Consider the following 27,474-nt stretch of genomic DNA (forward strand, 5'->3'; position numbering starts at 1 on the left):
AGGACAGAGAACACTCCTGGAGACTGTCTAAGCAAGAAGAGGATGAATTGAACAAGTGCATTCGGAAGGCCTTTAGAGTGCCATGGCCAGGTTACTGCAATTCACATCAATATCACTTTCCCAAAGATGAGATTGTCCTTCAGAGGTTGCAGAAACTCTGTGAAAGGGATCACTGCACAACAGAACAGGCAATTACACATTCGCCCCTGACAACTTTACCTCCTAAATCATGTAGGAACTTCCAAATGTTCCAGTCATATTTCCTTATACATGTCCTTGGTAAGACTTTTCATAGTAAGCAAGCAAAAAACTAGACTGGAAAAAGCCCATACTAAGTGCAAGATACTACTGCTGTAGGGACAGAAATGGATATGGACATCTCTCTTCGCAAGGGACAGAAAATTAACATAGAACACCTTTAGCTAAACAAGCTTTCTACAGAAACTTAATGCTCCTAGTTAACACTTCCATAATTCCTACCTGGGATTTTAACCAGAGGTTAATATGGTTGTTAAACAAGCTATAGGCAATAGCTTTCCACACGCACACCACTAGCTGTGGTTACCTTCAGCTTCCTGGACATGCAGACACTGATCATGCTCAGAACCGGTTCGGGTTTTTTTGCATGTGACTCACCAATAGCTATGGCCCAGTAAACTTCTGATCCGTTCAATAACTCACCACATGCAATGGCAGAGTAAACCTGTGAGCCTGGGACTTGGAGTAATATTCGAAAGGGAGCAACACGTGCGTTAGAGTCTAACACAGCATCCAGGGCACCGACCAAGCGACCTGCAAAGAACAAGGAGGGAAAAGGGAATTAGGGGCAACTTTCACTTCCGTAGCCTGCATGCCTTTTCACACCTGAAGCTGTAAAATTAAAACAGAACATAATAATAAATATAATAAATATAATACTAATAATAATTATGATGATGATGATGATGTGATAATTAAAATTACTAACAAATAATAATAATAATTCTAATATGATTACTATATATTATATATTATATATTATATATTATATATTATATATTATATATTATATATATATAAAATAAATATTCTTCCCCTCCTTTAGGCTGCAATGAACAAATGCTTAAAATGTGAACAGCAAACCAGATTAGGAGATCAGAAGAGCATGGATTTCTTTGGAGTTTCCTGTTTTGCCTCATGTATATGTATATAATCACAGAATTGAAATGGAAAGACCTGAGGGCACCTTGAGAAGTTACCATTCTAGCCCCGCTCTGAAGCTGGATAAATACACCTATACCATGAGTGGTGTTTGTCTAACCTGTTCTTCAAATCCTCCCACAATCAAGATGCAACAACTTCCCTGGCAAGCCTCTTCCACTATTTTCATTAAGGATTCTTACAGAAAACAAACAAACAAACAAGCAAGCCAACCACCACAATCTTCATCTTTGTTACTGGAAATTAATCCTGCTCATTTGAACAGAAGAGAGTTATTGGCCACAAGCATTTTTTTACGTTAATGCTTGACGTATTGAAAAAGTATCATTATAGTTGCTCACCTTCTAATGACTGCTTTTTCTTTAAGAACCCCCAGTCATCTCATCTTTATAGGTCAAATTTCTCCAACTGTTCTTGAGCTTAAACTGGAATCTTCCAAGCTGATATTTAAGCATGCCACTCCAAACACGACATAATGCTCACTACCAGTAAGGTCTTAGATGTAAGAAGAGTGGAAAATCACCTCCTCTATCTTGTGTACACACCAAAGCATCCCAGAAGTCTTGCAGCAGCATCCCACTGTAAATCAGCACTTGATGTAAATACAAGCAAACTCATTTTAGAGAGATGGAGCAACTGCTGTTCCCCCTAAAATATCTTTACAGCCTGGAAACCTTACTGTTACCTCCTCCCATCAGGCAGAACCAAGCTACACATGAAGAAGTTATTCAAGTGCAGTGATCTGCAATCTGGCATATTGAAGTAACTCAGAACTGATTTATGTTAACCGCAAATAGCAATCCAGAAGTAGCTTTATAACTAATTCCTCTATATTGTATGTTGTGCAGAGAAAATACCCTCTATGCAGAAGGATGGCAGACAGCAAGGAATGGCTTTATCATATATGCTTAAGCCACCAGAGCACCTAGAAGGAACTTTCCTGCATTCTGATGATTTTCCTTTGCATGTTTTTCCAACCTGATGTGGTTTTGTTCCTTCACTATCAACCCAACATAAAAAGAACTATTCACATCTCCCCAAAATTTTGCCAGCCCTTGCAGTTTTCGTAACTGCATTCTCCAGTCCATCACCTAAATGATCAATGGAAACAGTAAAATGAGACCTTTCCAGAGAGAAAGAAGAAACTCATGCAGTGCTCTGTGTGATTTCTCCTGATGTAGATCTAGGAGACAGATTTTTTTCATTTCATGAAAGCCAAGGGAAAAAAGTCAACTAACAGTAAACACTACCAAAATTCCAGGAGAAAGCTAAACCAAATCTGATTTGTGAAATAATTTTTTTTCAGAATCATGAAAGAAAAAAATAAACAAACAAACATGAAAGCACAGAAGTTACTGCAAAATTTTGTTTTTACTTCTTTAGCTAAAATAAAAACTCAGGATAACAAAGAGGAGCCAGAACTAAGAATAAACGAAGTTAAAAAGAGCACAGGCACCAGGACATCTGCCAGAATAAAGCCCAAGCATCCCAGCCACATGCTAGGAGTCCCTGCAAGGGCTTCACAAGGGGCTGCACCCCATTCCTCCAGAACCCAGAGCCAGCAGTGAGGCTGATGGGGCTCCCATCCTGTCCTCTGCCAGGTGGGGCTGCTCCAGAAGGGATGTAAAATCATCAGAGGTGTGGAATCAAAGCCAGTACAGCTAAACCTAAGCATGCCAAACACAGAGCAGTAACCTTTGTTCAGCAGGACCCCACGACTGTGGTTTAGCAGTTGCTTTCTCTACAGTGGTTCAGCTATACATGAAGTTGATGCCTAAGTGCTGAAAAAATAAAGGAGAGACTGACAGAACTGAAGTGGAGGGAAAGGAAATAACTAAGAGTGCATTTGCAGGAGCACAAATAGAATTCAACACTCTATAAGTGCATCCAAGCCTAATATGAACACTTAGTTGAAACTGAAGTAGGAAGAAAATTACTAAAACTAAAGCCAAAGTTTTTCCAGTGTGTGTTGCCTCATACTTATTTGGGGTAACTTTCAAATTGTTATACTTGCATTAGGCTTCTCACTGAAGCCTCAAAAAATAAGCAACCTAAAAATCCCTGAACAAACAAACAAGAAACTTTACACAGTATACTGACTTTGAAACATTCTTTTAAAAATACCTCATGAGCAAGCATCTTTATAATAAAATGTCCTAAGTGCTTCTTCCATGGAAGAGTTTCTTATAAAATATGATCTGTTTATAAAATAAAAGGGCCTGGGGCTCACAGGTATGTATAAATTACATAAAGGGCTTCTGGCTCACATGTTGCTGTATTAAAATGCCTTCATTTAAAATGCAGACATCTGTTTCACAAGCAAAGGCAAAACCATTTACCTCTAACATGGTCAAAAATTAAAAGGAAACAGAAGCAGGGGGGGAAAGAAATAATAATTACTACACTAGTTTCCTTCCCAAAACTGTCATACTTTTGTGTTTTGTGTTGTTGGTTTTTTTACTCTACGTGGGGCACGATTTTTGGGAGGACCTTAAAACCCAGAGTACCTCTTTCCCTTTAACAAGCCACTCCAACAACTTCTTGTCTGCTTTCTGACCTTCCAAGAGGCAGAAGTATTTCAGCAAAGCAGTTAACTGTGCAGTAACTGTGCTAAGGAAAGCTGCAGACATACATTTGCAAAGCCTTCTGATAAAGACTACTGATTCCTCTAAAAAGTTCAAGTTTCTTCATAAAGAAAGAATATTTCCAGGCTAAAATTCATACATAAGTTTCAGGTGCAATGTATACTTCTGACAAATAGGGAGAACAGAAGAAAGGGACACACTTCTGAAATTATATGCTTCTCCTCAATATACCTTACTACTTCAGCTGTAAAATGGATTTCAGGTAGAGGGAGCACATATCTCCTTCTTTCAGAATTAAAAAAATAAAAATAAAACAAAAACAAAAATAAAATAAAACAAAACTGGAAAACTCACTACAAATCCCACACCTGGCTTGGTAGTTTTTATTTCACTGAAACACCTACTTTTGTGCATCTTTATTGCTTCAATACTGGAAACTAGAGTATTCTAAAGTAAAACAGGAGAGTTCAGTACTTCTGCAATTATCAAAACGATGGATACAATACCACAAATAAACTCAAATATAAAAATTAGCAAGGAACCATTTCTAATTTTGCAACAGGTAGGCAGTGTGTCTCTCTTTTACAGAGGCGGGTCTGTAACCTCATGGGACACAAAGAAGACATAACATACAATGAAGTTATTGAGCATTTCCTTACAGAAAAAAATGTCAAGGATATTTTTTAACTATTAGGTTGTCAAACGAACTACCACAAGCACACCATTCTTCATCTTTAAATAAATGGTTCCTTATAAAGCCCCAGAAAGATAAAATATCCCATTACAAGTTATCCCGTGGCATGCTTGTAACTAATATAGAAAAAGGAATGTGTTTGCAGTAAGTTAATATAATACCAATCTCTACTGAACACATCGTATCTTCCAAAATAAAGAATGCAGGCTCCTGTGCCAGATCAGTGTTAATTATCTACACAGTACTTTAAAAATTCTTTTAACTTCCTTGACACTGTACAGTAGATGCTTAAAGCTGAACTCAAACTAAAAACTGGAACTGAAAACCTATTATTTCCACCTTTTAGGATAATAAGAGACAGTCAAAGGCACTAAATATGATGCCTGGCTTAACAGCAAATGAATTAAGGCACCCTCCACATAGAGCAAGACGATTCCTGCTTATCTCCATCATATTTTAAAGACCTTAAAGGGATATTTTTCTGAACTACTCAAATGCCTTCCCATAAATGGGGTGGTCACTTCGGCAGCAGCAAGGCAGAGGGACTCGGACTTATCACTTAGGAGACTGGGACCAGTAAGTTTTAAAAAACCTCAAAAAAAATTAAACAAAAAGGCAAAAAGACCAAAGCTAATATGGTGTGTGTGTGTGTTAAATGTAAGGTTAAGTGACGCAGAAGCCTGCAGTAGCACAATACTGAGCAACATTACCCTTCCAGTTTTTTGGTTTTAAATAAGACATCTGATCCCCACAGCCCGATCTTTTAACACAAACTCATAAACCCATTACAAAGCAAGAAGTGAAGGTTGATACAGTTCAAAGAAGAAAGAACACGTGATATCTGCAATTAGCTGGCAAGAAATTCTGATAGCACTTTAAAAAGCTAGGGTGCAGCAGGCTGGATGGGAGGAACAAAGAAACACCTTTTCCCACCCATGTGCCACAGCCCTGAACCTCCCCAATCCAGTGCTTACAACCCACCCATAACCACAGGGGCCTGCACCTGCAGCATCCTGGGGAGCAGCTTTAAATACTGCAGAAGCAAACTGACTACTGCAGAGATTGAAAGCAGACAGAGAAGCTGCCTTTCCACTTCTCCTTGGCCTACTCAGAAAGGCAACTTGAGGTTTCAACCGCACTGAAGGCCAGCACAGCTGGACAACAAGGTCTGCTTTAAGAGTACCAGCCAAATCAAACCCTTCCAAGAAAACAGGCAGAGGACCACCACTACAGTACCTGGACCCAGACCAATTTGCCCAGACACTCAGAGCCTCCAGAGCTGAGCCTGCTCTTGGCTGCAGGCACCTAAAGGTCAGGAAAGTGGTGGCACCACATGGTCCTTGGGGACTGAAGTGACTGCTCAGTGGCTGCTCTCCAGGGCCATACAGGAGAGTACTTGTTGGCTGTGCTTATCTGGATCGTGCCAAGGCCCTATTTTAAATACTCTTATCATTTTATTTTTTTTATTTTTTCAGTCAGGCCAGGTTATTATTGTAAGGCAAAGCCACCAAATCGAGGGATTTACAATGAAAGCCACAGCCCAGCCTCCTGCCAGGCTGTCACTCTGTGTACAGCATACCTCCAAATTCACCCTGCTGTTCTCTACTTCTGCTCCTCCACTAGAAAGCTGGGAGCTGAAAGAAAACCAAGGCCAGGCAGCAAAAGCAGCAGTCAAACAAAACAAAAACTTTACCAGAAAGAAGAAAGCTCTTCCCAGGAAGTGGAAGCAGTACAGGTTGCTTCCCAGAGGATGCAGTTTCACAAGGCGAGTTCACAGCTGCCAGAAGCATTCAGGCATGAGAAGTGGGAGAAATGAGCAAATCAAACAATTCAGATGATCATAAACTTAAAGTTGTTTTTTGGTTTTGGTTGTTTTTTTTTTAGGAGAATGAAATGAAATTAACAGTTTCAATGACACTGAATTAATCTCAGCTCTTTGAGGCAGAGAAGCAGCCCATTCCCTGAATCCTAATTACCCTTCTTTACAAGGTTTCCTCCATCTCACAATTATTTGCAAACAATTAGTCTCACAATAGCCCTGGCAGGCAGCAATTAGCTGCACTGGAGGTGACCACGCTGGCTGAATAAGCAACCCACAAGCAAGCAGCAGAAGGGAAGGGATGCGTGGATGTCCCCATTCCCTGGCTTCCCACCATCCCTGTCCTCCAGCTGCAGCAGAAGGAAGGATGGTTTTCACACCAACCAGGATAAACTCAGCCTGACAAATGGGCACTCCCAGATGGTCCTGAAGAGCTCTGCCAGGCATCTCAGAAGCTCTCCACAGGAGCAATGATTTTTCTGAGAGAGAGATGGGAGAGTTATGAAGCTGGCTCCCACCTAGACTCAATAACCCCACCATCAAGGAGAGTTAAATGCCAACCACAAGCCCAGCACAGGCCCAAGGTGAGACCCAGAGCTGAGATGCACTGAGGACCATCCTCAGCTTCATCCTCAGCTCTTATAGCCCAGATAGAAAGCACCACTCATCCCACAGGCACCAGGCACTACAGGATAGGGTGGAGACGTTCAAGATACACTGAGATAGGATATAGCCCTAAGTGCTGTAAGTGCTATAGCCTAAATGCTAAGTGCTATAGGACAGTGAGCATGAAGTTACTGCTGGCCAGTGGTGGCCCCCAGTATAAATGTTTGGGGATGTCTGTAGGTCTTTCATACCATCATGACTTAATTTCTCTAAAATTCTAAAACTCGGATGCTTAAAAGGTTCCTACTTTCAGTCAGGCCCCCTTAAACTCCACATTTTTGCAGGCTAAGAACAGTATCAGTTATGCAAGGCTACTAATGATGCTGGCCACCATCATTGCTGAATTCTGCAAATCTATATTAAAAAGATTTGGTGCAGTACAGCACACATGAGAGAAAATGTCTTATAGGCTTCCACCACAAAAAAAAAAAAAAAAAAAAAAAAAAAAGCAGAACTTATTTGGGCAAGCACATAAGAAAAAGGATGAAGGAGGACTGCTCCATGGGCTGTAGGAAGGCTGTGTTTCCTTTGTAATGATAAGGGCTCACCACACTTGAAGATAAGCACAGACAACATTAGATTTCAGCACAAAGACCTAATGCTCCAAGCATTTATTAACTCAGGGAAATATTAACACTCAGTCCCTTATATTACTTCCAACATGGCCTTTGCCTGACCAAACACTGCCACTAGGTAAATGGAAAAAAGAAAAAACAACAACAAAACCAAACCTGGCTTGTAGGAATAAACTTGAATTGTTTAATCATTATTTCTCAGTCACACCAGTCCAGGGAGGCTGGACATGAGAAACATGGAGAATTGGGGCATTTCACTGTGGATGTCAGTGTCTCCTGTGACTTCCATAACCCATGTATGATGCAGAGACCCAGCTCTAGCATTGGACACTGTGTGTGGAACGCAAGATCACCCCAGGGAAAGAGCAGGGAGCTGAGCCATGCCACCTGCTATGCTGGGACAGCAGAAACAGCCCTGAGGCACTGGTCATTTCTCCTCAGCCCTGATTCCCATTTCTCCAAGCAGGCAGGCTGCCATAGCAGGGCTCTCACAGCTGCTTATCTCAGTCTTCTGTCACCAGCCTGGGTCAGGCCAAGCCTATTTTTATAGCCCTGAAGGCCGTAGAGCCAAATGCTTTCATTCTCACATTACAAGTGAAAATACCTGTAACTGTTTTCCACCTGAAAAGGGACAAGAAGGTGGGACACAGATGCTGCTGCAGTCCAGTAAATTACCTGGACACAGGATATCACTTGGGGCAGTATAGAAGTCTCTCTCATTTTTGGTGGGTGCTGAAAATAACACTGAAGAGACTGACCTAGCATTACTTCAGTCCTGCCACCACACACATGCTCAATTATTTTATAAGGAAGACATTTATTAAAACAAGGGTGATGAGACAGTCACAGACTGCCCAGATGTGGCTGCCCCCTCCCTGGAAGTGTTCCAGGCCAGGCTGGATGGGGCTTGAAGCAACCTGCTCCAGTGAAAGATGTCCCTGCCCATGGCACAGGGGTTGGACTAAATCTTTCTAGGTCCTTTCCAACCCAAACCATGCTACCATTTTCCTGTGTCCTCTGGTGTCTGTAAAATGAAAATAAAAAAACATTGTAATTGTTTGCTGGATTACAGCAGGCTGGTGGTCAGCCTCTGAAAAGACACCACCCAGAGCCCTCCCTCCATGCACACACACATCTGCACCTTTATTATTAGTATACATTAGCACCTGTATTCCATCTTAACCCACCTGAGCTGTCTTAGGAGCAGGAAACCCACTCCAAGGCATGAGACTGGGCCTGAGCAGGAGGCACAGCTCAGGACACTGCATGGGGGGTATGTAAAGAATTGGGGTGCCCAGCTTTGCAGGTGGGAGCCTGACCCTCCTGCTCCTATCCTTCCTTCCAGCCAAACGCCCTGACCAAGAAGCCACCTTCATGGGAATGAGCTTAGAAGCATGCATTCTCCTTAAAAATGTTACAGTAAAATAAGGAGAAGAAAAAAAAAAGGAGAAAAAACCAAAACCTGCCGATCTGAATTCCAGCTGTGGGCAAGGCTAGATAACATTTTGGTGAGAGTCCAAGCCTTCAGTAAAGTATTTGGATTTCCCCCTCCCCTTGTGCAAGGTTTCAGAGAGCGAGTTCTTCCATAAGAAAACAAAAGCACAAATACAGACAGTGAGCACTACCAATATCTTTTATTAACATTCTTACTGTGATATCTTCCTCTCATCAATCTGCTGCATTAAAATAAGAGTTTTGTTTTGTTTTTAATTAGAGCTCAGACTGAGTTCTTTATCAGTAACTTGTTTGCCAATTTTGCTATCTTGAACATATTTTAAGACAAAAAGACAAGCTGTTTTGAAGTCTGTATTGGGGAAGGTCTTTTAATATGCTACAGTGTTTTGCTTTTCACCCCTCCAAAAGGTGAAGAAGTTTTGGAGATACCCATTTTGCAGTCTCTACTAAAAATCCAAGTTTTATCATATTTGTGACTCTCTTCTACTACAGTGTAATGTAGTAGAAGGCAATCTAGATGGATTCCCTATATAAATCATGGGAACCCTCAACCTCTCTGGTCTTTTCATTGCCTCTCTCTGAAATAGAAATTTCTATTATGAAATTATTTACCCAGACCTTGGGAGATGCACAGGGCTACTAGAGGTACTCACAATAATTATGGTACTGTTTGGACTGGAAAGTATGAAAGAACAGCAAAGGATCTTTTGTTTTTCCATTTCCAGAACAGGAACATAGACTTTATCAATACCCATTTTACTGCATGTGTTAAAAAAATTAAAGGGAAGGGAGCTCTTCCCAGGTAATTAGTTCTCCATCCACAACCAAGAGGTACGCTATAATTCAGTTCTAAAGCTATCACCTTGCAAGAATTTTAATTAAAAGAAAACATAAAATCCTAAGACAGGAGTTTACTTTAATCACTGACATATAGCTCAAGGAAGTGCATTCATCCTGCCTGCCATATTTATTTTTATTAAAGGAATAATAAGATTCAGATTCATATACAGACTATGCTGATTTTGCCAGTGTATTCTCTTATATTTACAGCTGTGAACCATATAAGCTGAAGGAGAAATTAATTTCTTTTCAAAACGTTCATGCTCTGTGAGTTGCAAACAATGCAGAACCACATGCAGCTTGGAAAGTGCCCTGTACTGCAAATGGAGGCTGGAAGAAAAGTAGGGGGAAACAATCATTACTTTTAATACCCATTAAAAGCATGGGTACAATAGAACAAAACATATTTTATTGATCTATTACAAGCAAGAAGAAAAGCAGCACTGTTTCTCAAAAAGTAAAGACAAAAAGCATTTTGAAGTTTTATTTTACTGTACTTATAAAAGGGAAATTTCTCAAGTATTCAAGAGAATCCCAGGTGTATTTTTTTTTTTGTACAATACAAAGTCCTGGGTACATAGTACCTTGAAATCAGATGCCTGGGAAGAGTCAAAACTTACTCTCAGTCCAGCCCTTGTGACAAAATAATTCCCAACATCTCTCAGAACAAGCAGTTTTGCTGTTAAAATGCACAAAACTAATCTAATCAAACAGGAAGGCAAATGAAGCTTTCAACATCCCCTAATAAAAATGAAAGTAGTGATTCATTTACAGGCTAAACTATCTTGCACTATTCTACCATAAGGGAATTTGACAGCATTTTTTACTGCTGATGGCATCTCAAGCTTATCATTAATATGTAACCACAGTACCAAAGATATCAGCAGGTACCAAATCCAGCCAACTCTGCCCTGTTAGTCATGGCTCCATAACAAGCTTTTTTGTAGGGACAGCAGAAGAAGCCTCCAGTTAGCCAAATAAACCTCCAAACCAGAACCAATGAAACTGCTGAGCTAAATATTTTTTTTAAAATCCACTAACTTAAATGTAGTCCAACAGTAGTTATTAGCTAAACAATTATAATTCCTTTTCTGTAAATTATTTCTAATAAACTACTAATTTCCTTCTTAAGTCCAATTCAACAGAGTGCTCAAGTAGAGATGCAGGTAAAGTGGCAAGATAAACATTTATTACTTGAAAAGCATATCCCTCAGGATGACAGAAACCAGGATGATACTGGGCAAAGAACAAAGTTCTCCTTCATTTTTTGTGTCCCTTGCTTGCAAGCCCAGTGTGCCTTCTCAGTGACTGCCCTAGGATGCAAATTAAATAACAGTAGTAAATATAGTCTCTCTCTCACAAACATCTGCTCAGAGTCTGACTGAAACACAGTGCTCAAAGAAAGAAACACAGATACAGAAGAAAAGCCCTTTTGTGCAAGAGATCTCTAGACCATCCTTCAGGAATTAAATCCACATAAAACATACCCTCCAGCTGAGCTAACTTAGTCTTCTGTAATGGATAAAATGCCCTGGTAAGAAGAAAGAAATGTCCTAGAAAAAAAAAACACAACACACAAAAACTACCATACAAATAAATATGACATAAAACAGATGTCTTTACATAGGTCCAGTGCAAATAACACACTGCAGTGATCAGCACAAGGGCAGCTCAGGCATTGCACCCTTGCACCCTGTTTAAAGCAAATGACATCATGGGTGGCCCACTGCCCCATCAGCAGCTTTTCCTTAGTGAAATCTGGTCTCCTGGAGGTCTCATTCTCCTGATGCCACATGGGTTTAAGACAGCCTGAGCATCCACAGCCACCTTCTCACCAGAGAAGTTATGAGATTCTCTTTTACCATGTTTTCAAGTACAGGATCTTCACATCTTTGAAACTTCTACCTTCCTATCAAACTCAAAAGCAACTGGCCAGGGCTCAGTTACTAAATGAAAAAAACAAAAACAACAACAAAAAACAACCAGGTATGGATACTGCTCTCACTAAAGTTTTGCTTTCCCAGTAAAACAAACAAAATTTTCTAACTTACAGCTCTAAAGGTTGGTAGACCACATTCTGAAATATGGTAATGCTTAACTGCCCTTGGTATCTGTTAAGTCTAGAAAAGGCAGGTACTAACAAAGTGCCTCTCTAGTCACCTAAAGCAACAATCAGGAGGTGCAGGCACCTGCATCGAACTGCACTGAAAGCAGTCAGCAGCAAAGCCCAAATGTTTCTCAGTACAGGTCTACATTTTGCTCTAGTTAAAATTGTGGAAAAATAATTAATCTAACTCCAGCTATGGTTAACACTCTCCCAAGATGCTTTTTTAGTTACAGGGCTCTAATTTCTAAGCCCTTAAATATAAACATTTCCAAATGGTTTAAGAGACTGTCAGAATTTATAGTGCCCTTGGAAAACACTGAGAGAGGAGCAGCTTTTCTTTGCCAGCCAAAAGATTTGTGCAAGGCTGTGCACTGTAGATGCAGCAAAACGATTCACCTGAAATTTAACCAGAGTGAAAAGCAGCTTGTTTGGTTTAAGCTTGCAAATTTCTGCTGCAGAAAGCTCAGGCATGAGGAGTTAACATTTGAGAATCTGAACCTCATGATTGTCCTGGACCTAAATCAAGCAGCTGTAAACAGCTATTTTTAACTCTGAAAATTAATCCACATCGTCCTTACAATCACAAAAGAGTGGCCTATGACTTCCACACATGGAGCAAGAAAAAATATAAGGGTAAAGGTTTGTTTAACTTGCTGGTAAAACTTCCATTAACAATACCAGGGCTGGCATGTCATTAGCAATATGTAAATAACATGGGACCTACTAAGTCACAATTAATTCTGTGTAACTTCATGGCTAGGATTAGCTCAGGTTTAAAGGCGCATATATATATATATATACATTACATATGTTTTATATTACATATATATATAATGCAGAAGGCAACATTATCAAATGGCAAAGGTCGGTGGTTCAGAAGCAAAGAGTTCTAATAAAGTAAATATCAAACATACTAAGGTAGCTTCTTAAACTACCTAAGCTACTAAGCTTCTTAAACACGGATTTAGAAAATACATGGGCATCCTTTCAAATATATAAACCACTATTACAAATTTTGATTTTTAAAAGGCACAAAGCAGCCTTACCTGCTTTTACTCAAGAACTACACTGATAAACTGTATTATTTCTCCCACGTATTGTCTGTTTGGATTCAGCTGTCACTTTCCTTGAACTAAAAGCATGGCCCAAGCCCTGCCTCTGTTACTCCACAAAACCGAACCAGCGCACGGCACCGTCCCCGCCGGAGTCACTCCTAAATCTCCATTGCGAGGGTAAAGCCTGACCCTTGTTCTGAGCGTTTATCCCTTCACTACACGCACCCAGAGTGCCACATGGATATCGCGTGGCTGATCCACAGCCGCACAAAGTGTAGTATCCCTGAAGCAGAATTCACTCGGCATCCACTTTTCCACAACACTGAATTAACAACTCCCTCCCTGCAACGCAACCATCGGCCAAAAGTCACCAGTCCGAGATTTATTCCTGTAACTTCCATCAGATACACAGCAGTGAGCCTCAGCGGAGGTCGCAGAGGGTCTGGGAAGGTAAGGGAGGGTGATGGGGCACAACCGCTGGGGACAGCCGCCCGCAGCCCCCGCTCGGCATCCCTCCACCTCCCCCCGCCCAGCACAGGGACCTCCGCCCGGCTCCCGCTGGGGCCTCCGCGGGCTGCAGTCAGCCTTCAGCGGACCCCCCGCTAAAACTCCACGGGCACCGGGGCGGCTCCACGGCACGGCGGCTTGCGGGGGCCGCGCTCGCCCTCAGTCACGTTTAAGCAAATCACCGGGAGTTGGAGAGAAGGGGAATTAATAGAAGTGTCTTAAGCGGTGCTCAAGGCTACGGAACCACAAAACGTCTCCTTACAGCCCGGCCGGAGGCAGCCGCCGCGGCGGGGGACCCGCAATACCCCGGGCCGGTGGCGCTCCGCTTCGCGCTCTCCCCCCAGCCATGCCGAACCGACCCGGCGAGCTACCCCGCCGCGGGACGAACAAAAGAGGCCGCTCCCACCCCACCGGCGGATCGCCCCGGCACTACCAAGTTCCCGTAGGGCAGAGCCGGAGGCAGGGGGAACCCACTGCCCAGCCCAGCCCAGCCCGGCCCGGCCCCCCTGTGCCATCAGGTACCCGTGAAGCGGCCGCCGCCGTCTCCGTGGCCCCGACGCCGCTGCAGAATGAAGTAGCCGCTGCTCTTCTGCGTGACCCACAGCTTGAGGGCGTTTTTCAGCAGCACCTCCTCGGGCTTCAGCCACATCTTTCCCCGGCTTCGAGTCTTTCTCTCTCTCTCCCCCCCTCCCACCCCCCGAGACTGCTCGCCTGCCCCCCGCCGCACCGACCCGACCCGAACCAACCGCACTACGCCCCCGCTACCCGGGTCACATCGCCCCCCGCGGGCTGCGCGGCGCCGGCTCCAGCTCCGGCTCCCTCCGCGCGGTCCCGGCCGCCGGGGAGGGGCTGAAGGCGGAGCCCGGGTGCGGGCCGCCCTACCCGCGGAGCCGGGGGCTTTGTGCGGGCCCGGCTGCCGCCATCGGCGTCCCTCCGTGAGGCCGGGCAGTTACTACGGAGGGGAGAGGGGAGACGGCTCCACCCGGAGCAGGGAGAGGTGGCCTCGTTCTCCTTCTCGGATGTCCCGTGGTGCCCCGAGCCCCTCACACATCGGGGCTCCCCCGGGGTCCTGGCGTATCCCCTGCCCGCCGGCACAGCACCCACTATGCTCGGTAACCCCCTTCACAGGGTAGCGCCTGGGCTCGGCCACCCCGCTCTTCCCATCCTGCGCAGGCACCGCCGACGTGTGCCCCAGAGGTGCCCACCCCCATCCCTGGGTCTGTGTCCCGGCCCCCGGGACCCTTAGGGATGGCGGGGAGGAAAGGGTGCCTCGGCTCTGGCTGGGGAGGGGGGGGCTCGGCTTTCCTGTTTTCTGCTAGAGCACAACTCAAAGCGTGAGCCCGCAGCTACTCTGCTTTGATGTTTGAATGTCAGAGCTTAAAACTGCGTATCTCGACTGGAAACTCGGAATCTTAATTCTTACAGGGTTAGGGTTTTGTTTCATTTAAGAAATAATCAGGCACTGCTTGTGGCTAAGCTGTCGGTAGGACCGTTTGTGAAGCTGCGCAAAAGGTGACTGCTGCCAGCACTTTACATTGGTAATCCTCTGTATTTCACATTTTCATTAACCCAGATTGCCATTAAACCTTGACCAAGGGGTCTTTCCCTCAGTCACACTCCACTTCCAATTAGCGACAAATACTAAAAAATTCTTAAGAACCACTGCAGCTGGCAGGCTGCTAGACCTCACACATAGGGATCGGAGACGCCGGTCACTTCTGCTTCAATCAGGTACATATGATTTGGGCAAAGATCTCTCCTAGTACTCATGTTGGCTATGGAAGAAGAGCTGAGCTTCACCAAACTGAAGCTACTGTTATGTGAGTTGTGAACTTCCCAACTCGTTGAAAGGGGCTGATGCTGCAGTGTGTTACTGAGCCCAACCTGTGGTAATAACTGGGATTTGGAAGATGACCATGTGGACTGGTTTCCAGGTGCCAGCAGGACCATTTAGCAAGCAAAATTCAGTACTCAGCCAGATCTAGTCAGTGTTGTGTGAGCTGTGTTCTATACAGTTTCAGTGCAAAGCAGTAATTTCATTTCCATACATAGAATGGAAGTGTACTACTTGTCTGATGTAAAAATAAAAGCTATTAAAAGAAGGAGATGATGGACAACCACATAACAATTATTTTAAAAATTAATGAGAGTGTAAGAAGGAGTTATTTTAAATGCTCTTTCAGGATAAGAAAAGCTCAGAGGTTTCCCCTCCCCCAAGAACAATCCTGAAGTCATGACATTCAGTGAAGTTAGATGGTGATTATTTCTTCCCTTTTCAAATATTTGAATGCTAATTTCAGTTACTGTTTTTTAGTGCATTTTTTACATTAAATCTTATTTTTTGAGCAGGCTTATTTGAGATGTAATTGAGAAGAGGACCAAGCAGACTGCTGACCACTGAGTTGCTTTTGAGCTTCAGGGTTAGCAGAAGAGTAAAGCAGTTGGCTTCAGGATCTGGTGTAATCTCACATGCTTCTGGTGGAACCTCACTGACAGTACTGTGTCCAAGTCATAGTCTTTGGAACCACATCAAGGCTGAACTGATAATCATTCAAGGCAAAAGGTACCATTCAAGCTTCTTGAATAAGCAGCTTTTCCAATACGTGAGACTAGTGGAAGTAAATTAACAAAGAGCCTCTGAGAAAATACTTCAGAGGGGGAAAAGAGGTTTAGCTGAGAAGGAAGATCCAGGATGACAGAGTAAAAAAAAGTATTTCGTAATATTTATTGTAAGAAACACTTCACATCTGCTAAAAGTAAACAGTGGACTTCATTCTCAACCTGGCATTGCACACATTGCACACTCCCTGACATCCCGAGGAGGCAGCAAAAAGGTGCTTCTACCTTCCTATCAAACTCAAAAGCAACTGGCCAAGGCTCAAGTTACTAAAGCAAAAGACCAAAAACAACAGAAAAAAACAGGTATGGATACTGCTCTCACTAAAGTTTTGCTTTCCCAGTAAAAAAACCAAAATTTTCTAACTTAAAGCTCTAAAGGTTGGTAGACCACATTCTGAAACATGGTAATGCTTAACTGCCCTTGGTATCTGTTAAGTCTAGAAAAGGCAGGTACTAACAAAGTGCCTGTCTAGTCACCTAAAGCAACAATCAATTAATTTTCAAAAAAATCAATCTCCAAAATGCCTGTGTTTTAGGATACCACCATCCTCACTCCAGCTGCCCAGGCAGCTCCTTTCCCGCAGAAGTCAGCAGAACACACAAACACACCAGAATCACTTTGAGTGTGAAACCATGCATCACATCCCTCACACTGTGAAGCCAGGTATTTCAAACTGTCCCTGACCTTGGCTGCAGCGTGGCTGAGGACCATTCACACACCCCCTTTCCCTGGCTCTTCTGCACTGCCCCTAAGCTCAGACAGATGGGCAGCCTGAGGAAGCAGAAATGCCACTGCTCCTGTACTGATAGCCTCAAGGTCAAAAAGGCTTGCAGGAAGAAGCTGAACATGTTTATAATATTATTTACAAAAACAAGACCAAACAAACAAACAAAAAAACAGCAAGGAAAAAAAAACCCACAAGACCACATTTGGTCTCATCACCAAGTGGCACAGCCTTTACCTGCTAACTAGAGAGTCTATGGCAACAACTAATGAAATATTTGCATGCAAGGAAAAAGCTCTGCAGCCATGTAATGGCTATTTCCATAGCCAGGATTTGAACATGATTTGGATGATCTGAGGATCTTCTGACATCTCCTGTGGGGTGATGGTTTTATAATGCTGGTGCACAGCGAGGAAAATAAAATAAAATAAAATAAAATAAAATAAAATAAAATAAAATAAAATAAAATAAAATAAAATAAAAAGGAGAACAGGAATCTGATAGATAATTAGTCAAAAAGCAGGGTGCTGTGAGAAGTTACACACCTTTTTATGTGTTCTCTGATACAGTGTAGAAAAGATGTCACTACCTTACTCAATTGCCTGAAGTTATTTAAGGTTAGAATGCAGGAGAAAAATAACTTTAGGAACACTGAAGATGTATTTGAAAGGAAAGAACTGAAAGAAAATGGGCTTTCTGACCCTTAACATGCACCCTGAAATAACTGTGTTTGGGTTGTTTATAATGATATATATCTTTCCAAGATTTCAGTATCAAATAGCACAAGGCAGGGAGTCTACCATTCAGGGTATGTTTGAGCATCACTTGTAGTTACAAGTGTTGCATCACTTGTACCTGAAACAGACAGCAGTTCTGAGGGGAATATCATAAACTGCAGAGACCCTGAGCATCTGTGAGACTGAGTAGAGACTGCACAGGGAACCAGGAGGGAGGCACAGGGGAAAACCTTTCTCTCCCTTCTTGCTTTTGTGACTGACCACCCTCCCATCCATGGGCATGCCTTTTAATTTCACACAACTTCATCTTTTTCATCCATCAAGCACGTATATAATTTTTATTCTGCATGTCACTGAGATGCTTGGGGAAGATGGATTCCTCATGTGCATAAAAAGAATGATGCCTCTACGGACAGGAAACAGGGAACCATGATGGGCTGAGCCTCCTGCCTGCCTGGCCTTCTGTGGAGGGTACTGAACCCTCTGAACCCACACTGGGGGGTTCTGGCAAATGCTTGCGTGTACTGTAGGATAGTCTCCAAGGCTTGCAGTTGCATGGCTGAAGTTGATACGTGCATGGGCTGTCACCAAAACAGGTTGTCCATGCTCCCCTTTCAACCAGGCATCCCATAGTCAGATGCATTAACTAAACTAGTGAAAAACCTAGCTGTTCCGTATTTAAGTGTTCTGGATAGGTTAGTGCTTTATTCATACTGTGACTGTAGGAAAACTAGACTGAAAACCCACATCCTGGGCTCAGGGAAAGAAAGGGCTGAGCTTTCAGGCAGGAGACAGTAGGAAGATCCATTTGCATTTATCATTAAATGAGAGCCTAAAAATGGAGCTTAATTTATTTATACTTGGAGCAACAAATTAGCTGGAATTAGGCTATCATTCTCCAGGTGCACCATCCAATAATTTCCATGTTTCTAGTTTTGAGTCTTTACCTTGTGTCTTTATTAGTGTCTGAAAAGCCCTAATCAGTGAGCTAATTCAATTCCCAAGACACAGTTGATAAAAATCCCAGATGATCCTAAGTTTGGATGTACTAGATAGAGCAATGAGTACAGAGAAATACTCTGTTGGGTGCAAGGGAAATAATACACATTAGCAAATAGAACATTGGAAATTAAGCTGCTGGCTAGTACATAAAGGGAAAAATTAGCTATTCCAAGAGGCACCAAAGAAAATCCTCACAGGGAGGAGGAAAACAACAGCTGGTGTTTGCAGCTCTTTATTTTTTGCAGCCTACAAAGTTTTCCACTACAGCTTCAGCATCCTGTAGTCCAGTTGTCAGCAGGCATCAATACATTTGCTTTTCATAGCAGTATGTCCCCTTGAAGCTACCCTCTGCAGCTCTCTCACTAAAAACATGGATTACTCTGACAGCAGGGAAGGGATTTTTCTGAAGAACTGAAGTCACCAGTCTTCAAATTCTCCATGCTGATATGGGGCTGGATTTTGAAAAGACCTTATCTCCCACCTACCCTGAAAAAAAGGAGCAGATGTGGTGACACACTTGGTCAGCACTCAGCAGCAGCCTTAAGCTCTCAGCACACTCCTCCCAGGCACAGCATCACCCTTGAAAGGACCCTTAAGACCCCATATCCCCCACTGCTAAGACTTTCAGGCTTTTTGTGTAGTGTAGGCTTTTATTTCTAGCATTTTGGAGACAAATTCTGATCACAAAGCAGACAGGTAACAGTCCACCAGTATGAAAGTCCAAAGGGATCATTCTTGATACATCACATTAATTTCAGAGTACTTCAGTGCCTGAGTGATGTAGATCTAATGGAGACAGTTTAAAAAAAAAGAGCACCAGAAGTGATTTAGGGTTTAAAGCTGACTTGTGTGCTCCGATCAGATGGGTCTGATATATGTGTACCTTGGCTGAAAGTGACAACCTAAGTAGAGCACAAAATATCTGTGGACAGGTATCAGTGTGTTAAACACGAATAAGGTTATGTATTTATTGTGTTTAAAATGAAATTCACTAAAAGCACTAAGAGAGTTTTTTGTTTGGTTAGGGGGGTTTGTTGTTGTTTTTGTTTGGTTTTGTTTGGTTGGTTGGTTTGTGTGTGTTTGTGTTTTGGTTTGGGCTTTTTGTTTGTTTTGTTTGGGTTTCTTTTCCAAAAAGGAAAGTTCATATTAAATACTAATCAAATCCTGCTGATTGGGGAGATTTTTACTGTGCTGAATGATGTACCAAGGAACTAGGGGCATTTTAAAAATGGTGTAAGATGAATCATGGAGTTATTTTCTAATCAGAAAGATAAAGCAACCAGGTTAAATGTCTTCTGCCTCTTATGCCCAGTAAGTGACTTTCTTCACTACAAGAAATCCCCTACTAGGAGGGTATTTTTAAAGATGCTTCAAAAGACTCTTCTGCAAGGTTTTTCATGTCAGACACCCTCCCAGATATTGTCCTGTTGGAAAAGGGCCATGTTTGCTTCTCATTTGCAGAAAGTCCACTTCAAATTTGGCCAGAATGAGAGGGCTCAAAGGGAAATCACGGTAATTCACACGCAGCTCCCAGCTCTTGGCAGAATGCCTCCATTGAAACCTCACTGCAAAGATCCCTCCTGCTAGACACACCAGATCCCATGAATCTGCAAAGGCAATTCTTAAGCTTAGATCTTTTAAACCATTTCAAATACAAGATGCATTTGGGTTTGAAAGGATCCAGGAGACAGCAAAGGTAGTCAAGGTCTTCCACACCAAGAACTGCTGTGGAAATGCCTGAGCATTCTCAGCTACATGTTCACATAATATAATCTGCATCATCTTTTTCCTGTAATGACTGGATTGCAAAAGCCAGTTAATGTTTGCAGGTCCACATGGTTTTGTCTTCCCTCCTGCTCTAGTGGAGTAACACAACTGCTATGACCTGTAATTAATTCCAGAGATTTCATTTATTATCTCTGATTAAATTAATGCCTGTGTAACAGTGAAGATATAAGATGTAATACACCACCAGGAGCAAATGCAATTAAGCTACAGGCAACACTGTAAAAACACATTAGAGGTTCTGACTCACAGCTTTATGCAATAATATTTTATGACTTTTTCCCTGTCAACAACATTATGGTGTGTATTTTTACGTTGCAGCTGGCTGAACTCATCCAGCTAATAAGTCTTTTGATGAACTATTTAGGACAGCAATGTCCAAAATGTTTGTGCTGCTGATTCCACTTCTTGTTTTACTTCCAGCATCACTCCTTGACTTCCAGTCGCAAAACCCACTTCTGCAATTTAGGGCTGCCCAGCCTTTTCTGGGAACCACGCAGTTACTGTGACACTGGAAGGGCTATCACATTTCAAGGTGTTTGACAGACATTTCCTAAGAAAACAACCCCTTTCAGAACATGTAATTAAAATCACACATACATGTAGTTTAAGGCAGTAATTCTCCAATTTTTTTTCTTGTCTCACTCAGCTTCCTGTTTAACCTGCCCATGCTCCAGGGTCCTGACACCTTGTATCAGAGGCATTTTCAGTCTCAATGACAGAACTATAGATAGACCCCGTCCTCTCAGGGCTTTCATATATTACCCATCTTGACATTGAAATAAGACACTACAATTATTCTTGTACAAAAGGAGAGGAACACCCAGCCCTATGTAAGAAACTGCATTCCAGGAATACCATTTATTTTTGGCATGGTATATTTGCTATAGTGTAGAGGGAATGGAAGATCTGTCCTCCTAAAATGCATTGGCACTCTTTAAGGAGAATCAAGCAAGCAGCCAGTGGTTTTTATACCTTTTGGGATGCAGTGAATTAGACCTGGTGATGCAAGATCTTGACCAACAGAGTGAATTAGCAGTGCCAAGAACAAAGGTGGCAGAATCAGGAGTAAAGGTGCAAAGGCTCCACAATCTGTGACAAGGTGGAAAGCCCAGACCAGAGAGGACAAAACTTCTTAAATGGAGCTTTTGGCTTGCACATTTTTTAATTGCAGTTTTCTGTAGTGCAGTGGTGTTTCAGCAGCAAAAGCAAATGACCTTGATAGGAAAAAAGTTATTGCTGCACTAACATGCTACTGAGAGCATAGCTGCTGGCATTCACTTGTGTGAGGCAGTCTCAAAGGAAGCCTGAAGTGGAGTGGCCACTGTTAGCAGCAGCTTCCTCCTAGGCTGTTTCCTGATCCAAAATCCCCATTCTAATTTATCTTCTGTCTCCGTTCAGTGGTCAGGGTGAACCAAAACACACGGAACTGAATTGCTCCCCACCACCCTTCCAGGGGTACATAAAAAGGGTAGTAAGGAAGAGAGACTTCAAGGTTGGAAAATAGAAGTAGAACAAGCTTAATGAAACAGGGAAGGACTAGTCACAAATGGGGAAGTAATGAAAATTATACACACACACACACACACACACATATATATATATGTGTGTATATAAAAAAACGAAACCCAGTGTTTATGGGAGTCTGGAGGTCCTTTGTGGCAGAGCCAACATGAGGAAAAAAGTAGCAGGAGTCTTCTTAACAACAAATAGAGTCAGCTTCTGTAGAGCATGTGGTGAGCTGAAGTCAGGGAGCCAGGACCTCCTTCCAGGATAGAAGAGATGTAAGAGAGAAAGGAGCCAAGACCCCACTTTCCCACCCTTCTGGAGTCTTACAGGAAATGGCAGAAAATGGGAGGGATCCCTTAGGTCATCTGACCCCTTCTCTGTTCTGCCCCCTGCAATTCCTCAGTGTCCTAAGTAGTGCCTTCTGTCTCTCTCAGCCTTGGCTGTCAGAGGTCCCCACATCAATGTCACAGAATTAGTTTCTGTCTCCTCAAACCATAACGTGTTCCAAGGTCAAAAAGTCTCAGGAGTACATCAATAGTTAGGTGATTTGAAGAAAAAAATCCCAAACCATGTCCAAAAGTATGCCAGCATTGCTTGTATTGCTCCATCTTGTTTCCATATGATGATGACAGTGGTATTTCTACCATAGCTGTCTTTTGCTGGATCTGGGTAGAATCCACTTTTGCTAAAAGTATGGCCTCAGAAGCTGGCAGAATTTCCACTTCACTTTTCTGCACTGGGAACCAGAGGTTCTTATTGTTTTAAAGATTTCCTTCGGTGCCTACCCTGCTTTCCCTTTTAACATCCATACCCTGGAATACCATCCATGCACACAGTAAAACCCTTTTAAAATTGTGAAATAACACTTCCCTTTTCCCAGTCAGAGATGACTGAAGGCACACAAGAGCTGCAGAACAGAAAGATGTGAAAATATGTTGTTTCATTAAAGTTATTATGGTCTCTGTCCTGCCTAGACACAGCAGCATCTGATGCCATACTCCTCTTCCATGGGACTTCTCATAATCCTGTGCACACGAGGACCCTATGGCCAGCTTGAAGTGGCACAAAACTCGACTGCTTTCCATTTTTTTTTTAATCCTCCCCACCTGTTTGGAAGCTGTGGAGGACTCAGCATCTCCTATCATAGAGCTCAGTGCTGCATTACCACCCAAGCAATGTTGGGTTGGGTGTGCCAAGGCCACCCGTGGTGTCAGGGCTGGGCATGGCTTTGTGGCAGAAGGTGCAGGGAGGAAGTAAAATTTCTGCTCACCTCCTGAGGATTTGAAATCAACCATGGGGAGCTGCAACTGCAAGAGTGACAAAACTGTGTCACAGCACAAACCTGATGGCCACAGAAGTGTCAGCACTTTGAGACAAGTTTTTTTACAAGTGCACGTGAGTGCCTTTGAGGTATCCCTTAAGATATCTTCTTTTTTCTGGCCATTTTTTATGCATTTTTGTGCATTGGGGATCTCCAGAGAAGCATTTCTGCTGGGATTCTTACATCTTCTCACTGATCTGCTATGACACTGAGGGTTATGCTGAGACTGTATTCAGCCCATTGCTGGTATTGCCAGCTGGGAACTCTGCTGCAGATGCCCAGGAATGGGTTTGAACCTTCTCTCTTTGATCAGTATTGCATTTCTGCATTGCCTGCTATATTCTGCTGTATTCTGTGTGAAAGCTCTCTGATTTCCTCCTGTTTTGGCTGCTGGCTAGCTTAAATGTGACAGGATTTGGAGGCTTTTTCACCACCCATGCTTTTGCAGGTAGGCAAACAAGACATTAGAATTTGAAACAGATATGGCCTCAGAACAATTAAAATAGGGAATGCATCATTACAAAGAAAAAAACCCTATAGTTTTATTTTCCTTTTTTTTTTTTTTAATTTTACTGCTATAAACAATTTTATTTTCTTCTCTGAACTACTGATTTACATACTTTCTAATTAAGTCCTGTGCTGTTTCTCCCTCAATTCAGTAGAGCTGGTGACTACATACAAATCTATTTTTTTCTGTTCCTCTCAGAAATAAAATATTCATCACACACTTGCAGAAATGCACCCAAACCATCTGCCTAGTCTTTATAGGAGATGTAGAAAGATTTGAAAACATGCTCTGCTTCTCTTCCCATTTGCACAGCTGAATGAGTTTACTGAGAAGTCTTTTAATTTATTATTATTATATATATTTTGTGTGTGTGTGAGTGTCTTAAGCCTGCAAAATCTTTGTTTCCATTCTTGTCAAGGTACAATAGTGACAAACTAAAATGTTTTTTTATACGTAACTACTTCTTTCATGAACCAGCCTTTCCTTATATACTTTGGGAAAGCACAAGCTAGCACAGTCTAAATTTTCAGAAACTACTGCTGCTTTTGAGTGCACAAGTTTGGATGTGGCTTTGCAGAAGTAATCATACGGTTGATAAAAAAAAAGTATAGTTGACAATGATGGCAACCATTAAATCAATCCCTTTAGAGTTCTGGTGCTCAGTGTCAAGGAGAACTCTTCAAAGTAGTTTCTGCTTTTGAAAACTTTGGACTTCAGCCAGAGCTTTCATCTTCTTATCTGTGAAAGCAGAAAACAGCTTAAATACCTCTCCAACAGCTCATGAAGGTTCGTTACTGTTTATAAAATGCTTGGAACTGAGAAGTGCTGATTATTACTGATAATAATAGTTACCACTTATTAATTTATTAATTACCATTGTCTAGCACCTTCACATTCTTTTCACGTATCAAAGAAGAGGATTTTGAAGGCAGCAGAACCAGCAAAACCTGTAACAGCTTCCTCTATGTCCTCTGCTTTCCCTTGCTCTAACACTGTCACTGTCACTGTCACTGTACTCCCCCAGCTCCACACATTGCCCTTGCAGCTTCAATACCCCCCCCCCCAATGCCTCCTGTCCCCTTCCAGCATGGTCCCAGACTCCTTCCCAAGGATTCCATGCTGAGCAGCCAAGAAATGAGGGCATGACAATTGGTTAGACTTGAGAGACTGAAGAGCAAAAATAAGGACAGATTCCACAGTACAGCCCTTTCCACCAAGTTCCATCTCTTCTAGGCCTCTGCCCCTCTCTTTCCTTTGGTTGATATTAGCCATAGGTTTAAGAGAACAGGGAGGTTGGTACAAGGTTGTGTAAATGCAGAGTTGATTTCTTCCTCTGTTGATCAAGTGAACATTTGAAATATTCTGCATGTTTGGATCATAGATAAGCTACACTGAGTAAACTCATTTTTTCCTGTTGAAACCATTTGTTGAAGTGCAGTATTGACATTTCCCTGCTGATTTTTACAAGGTTGCACTCACAGTGGTGTTTGTATGTGAGCTGATCCATTTGTGGTACAGATTAAGCTGCCTGAAGGACACAGTGGCTTATCTCAGGAGTTCTCTGGCAACATGACTCAGAACCTTAACAAAAAAAAGCATTTTCAGAAGCATTTTCATGCTACCAAACTATCCCGCAGCACCTTTCAGCCCAACATTGTGCCAATGTGGCATGAAGTTTACTCTGCCCCAGCATGGCCTGTGGAAGCTGCAGTAGCTCCTTCTGGCCAGAGGAAGGATGTTGTAAACTGAGGAGCTTGCTGGGGCATGCCATCATCTAAAGACAAAGAACATATCTGCAACAATACAGGAACACGTACATCCGCACAGGCACTCCATATACCTATATGGGAAAAAAAAAGTGAACTAGTGGGGGAATAAAAATGAAGCTAGTGGCTTTAGCATTTTGCTTTTTTTTGTTTCAATTTTGTTTTTGTCTAGAGAAGCAGCCCTCGGACTCAGAGGATCTGAGACTTTCGGTTCTGCCACACATTCACAGCTCTGGCAAAGTTAGACCTCGGCACACTTCTCCCTGTAGGATTTACTCTGGGTTACATAGATGGGTGTGGATACCCAGACAACCCAAACTTGCCCGAAAGCACACATTTGATTCATGGGTCTAAATGCAAGTCCACGCAAGGAGTTTTGGATGGGTGGCTTGGACTTCAAAGCATCACTGGTATGAACTGCCTGAGGAACTGTTTCACTGTATGCTGCGGAAAGACGTGTTTGTCTTTCCTCGGCTCCGGCTCACAGATGTTCCTAGTGCATTATTAAACTACCAAAAATAAAATACTTCTGATTCAGCATTTTCTCCCTTGTGTCCTCTCCAGCTGTTGCCCAGGCATGGATCCTGCATGGATCCTCAGTGAATGAGCTGTTCCTGTTTTGGGTTGGGATGTTATTTCAGAAGGATGCACACAGAAGGCTCTGGCCATGAAGGGCATTTCAGTAGTGGTTGTTTTAACCCTTACTTGACAGTGATAGTTCCTGGCAAAGAAATGCTGCTGCTGATGTAGCAGAAGGGAGGCAGCTGTTGTTTGCCTCAGCCCTCATCAGCTGAAGTCTCTGGTGCCACAGGGTTGTGAAACTGCATCAAGATGTAGAGTAGGGGTGATAAGCAACAGCTACAGAGTTATTGTGGAGGGAAAGCCACCTTCATGGACCCGTGTGAGGATCCTTCTCTGTCCCATCAGTGCTGTAACAAAGCAGAGAGGGGGCCAGTGCATGAACAGGTCATCACTACTAAGCAGGGGATGGCTGCACCAGGCTTAGGTAACCATTTTCATCTTGGTTAGACAATTTCTAATGCTGTAATAGTAAGATGTTTGAGCTGTGGTTGCTGATGCCAAACCACAGGCTCCGGTGGCTAATACACATGACATTGTAGCTGGCTGAGGGAGAGTGCACTTTTCCAACTACAGTGACTGCACGCGTGTGCCCTTGTTGTGATCTCTGCAAGAGAGGCAGGAATGCCTGGCAGCCAAGGACACAGATCTGCAGGTTTCCCTGCACACAGGGAAACATTTATGGACACAAGCATGGGATGCATACTGCATGAAACAAGGATCCCAAGGAAAGCTAGGGTGTCTCCTTTGGAGAAAGGACTCAATTTATTTCTAATAATGTAATTACAAATAGAATGTTTCTGCCTCTTATTACATTATTTGACCCACCTCACCATCTTCAGTCCTGGCACACAAAGTTACGTGCTGAGGTCAGATCACCTGATGGCAAAAGAAGGTTTAATTATATATTAAACACTTGCAGAATGGCTTCAGTTGCTGAAGGCAAAAAGGGCCCAACCTTCAAACTTGTTTGTATTCCAGTGTGCTTCACACCATTTGTGTTAACTCCGCACCTCCACAGCTTCAGGACATCAGCCTTCTGTGACAGGCAGGGACAACAAGAGAAACGAGATGTGCCACGTGGTCTGGTACCTCTGCTCTGCAAGTGGCATTCTTGTGTGCCTGGATGCATTTACTTTGTGTATGCAAGAGGAAGAGTTTCATGCTGTAGGCACTCTTTGACTTTTCCTTTCCCATGCAATCCAAGACCAAACACATTCAAAATAATCTGGATCTGTGTCTAAGATCTCTAAGCATTTTCAGGAGAATGGGAAACCTTTATTGTCCCTGAACAGATTCCTGCCCTGTCATCTTATCTAAGAAAACTGTATTCTACTCCCTCTTCTTTTATTAAGGGGCAGGGGGTATGTGTGTAGAATTTTCTTATTTATGTTGTTCACCAAAACAGGGCTACTAATTT

General features: G+C 42.7%; 1 protein-coding gene across 2 annotated transcripts in view; it reads right to left on the reverse strand.

Annotated features, from left to right (window-relative positions):
- TBC1D8 (TBC1 domain family member 8) overlaps positions 1–14,188 on the reverse strand; it is a 49,364-nt gene extending 35,176 nt beyond the window's left edge. Inside the window, exons 1-2 of one of the 2 annotated variants that reach the window (XM_030469553.1) lie at positions 14,026–14,188; positions 682–792 (exon numbers count right to left, since the gene is read on the reverse strand). In XM_030469553.1, coding sequence (XP_030325413.1) covers positions 682–792; positions 14,026–14,152 — 238 coding nt within the window. In that variant the 5' untranslated portion in view covers positions 14,153–14,188. Of the gene's footprint in view, positions 1–636; positions 793–14,025 lie in introns of both variants that reach the window. The other variant, XM_030469552.1, reaches the window with a different exon arrangement.
- Between the last annotated feature and the right edge of the window lie 13,286 nt (positions 14,189–27,474).

Source organism: Calypte anna, chromosome 1, assembly GCF_003957555.1.
Source record: "Calypte anna isolate BGI_N300 chromosome 1, bCalAnn1_v1.p, whole genome shotgun sequence".
Taxonomy (NCBI): Eukaryota; Metazoa; Chordata; class Aves; order Apodiformes; family Trochilidae; genus Calypte; species Calypte anna.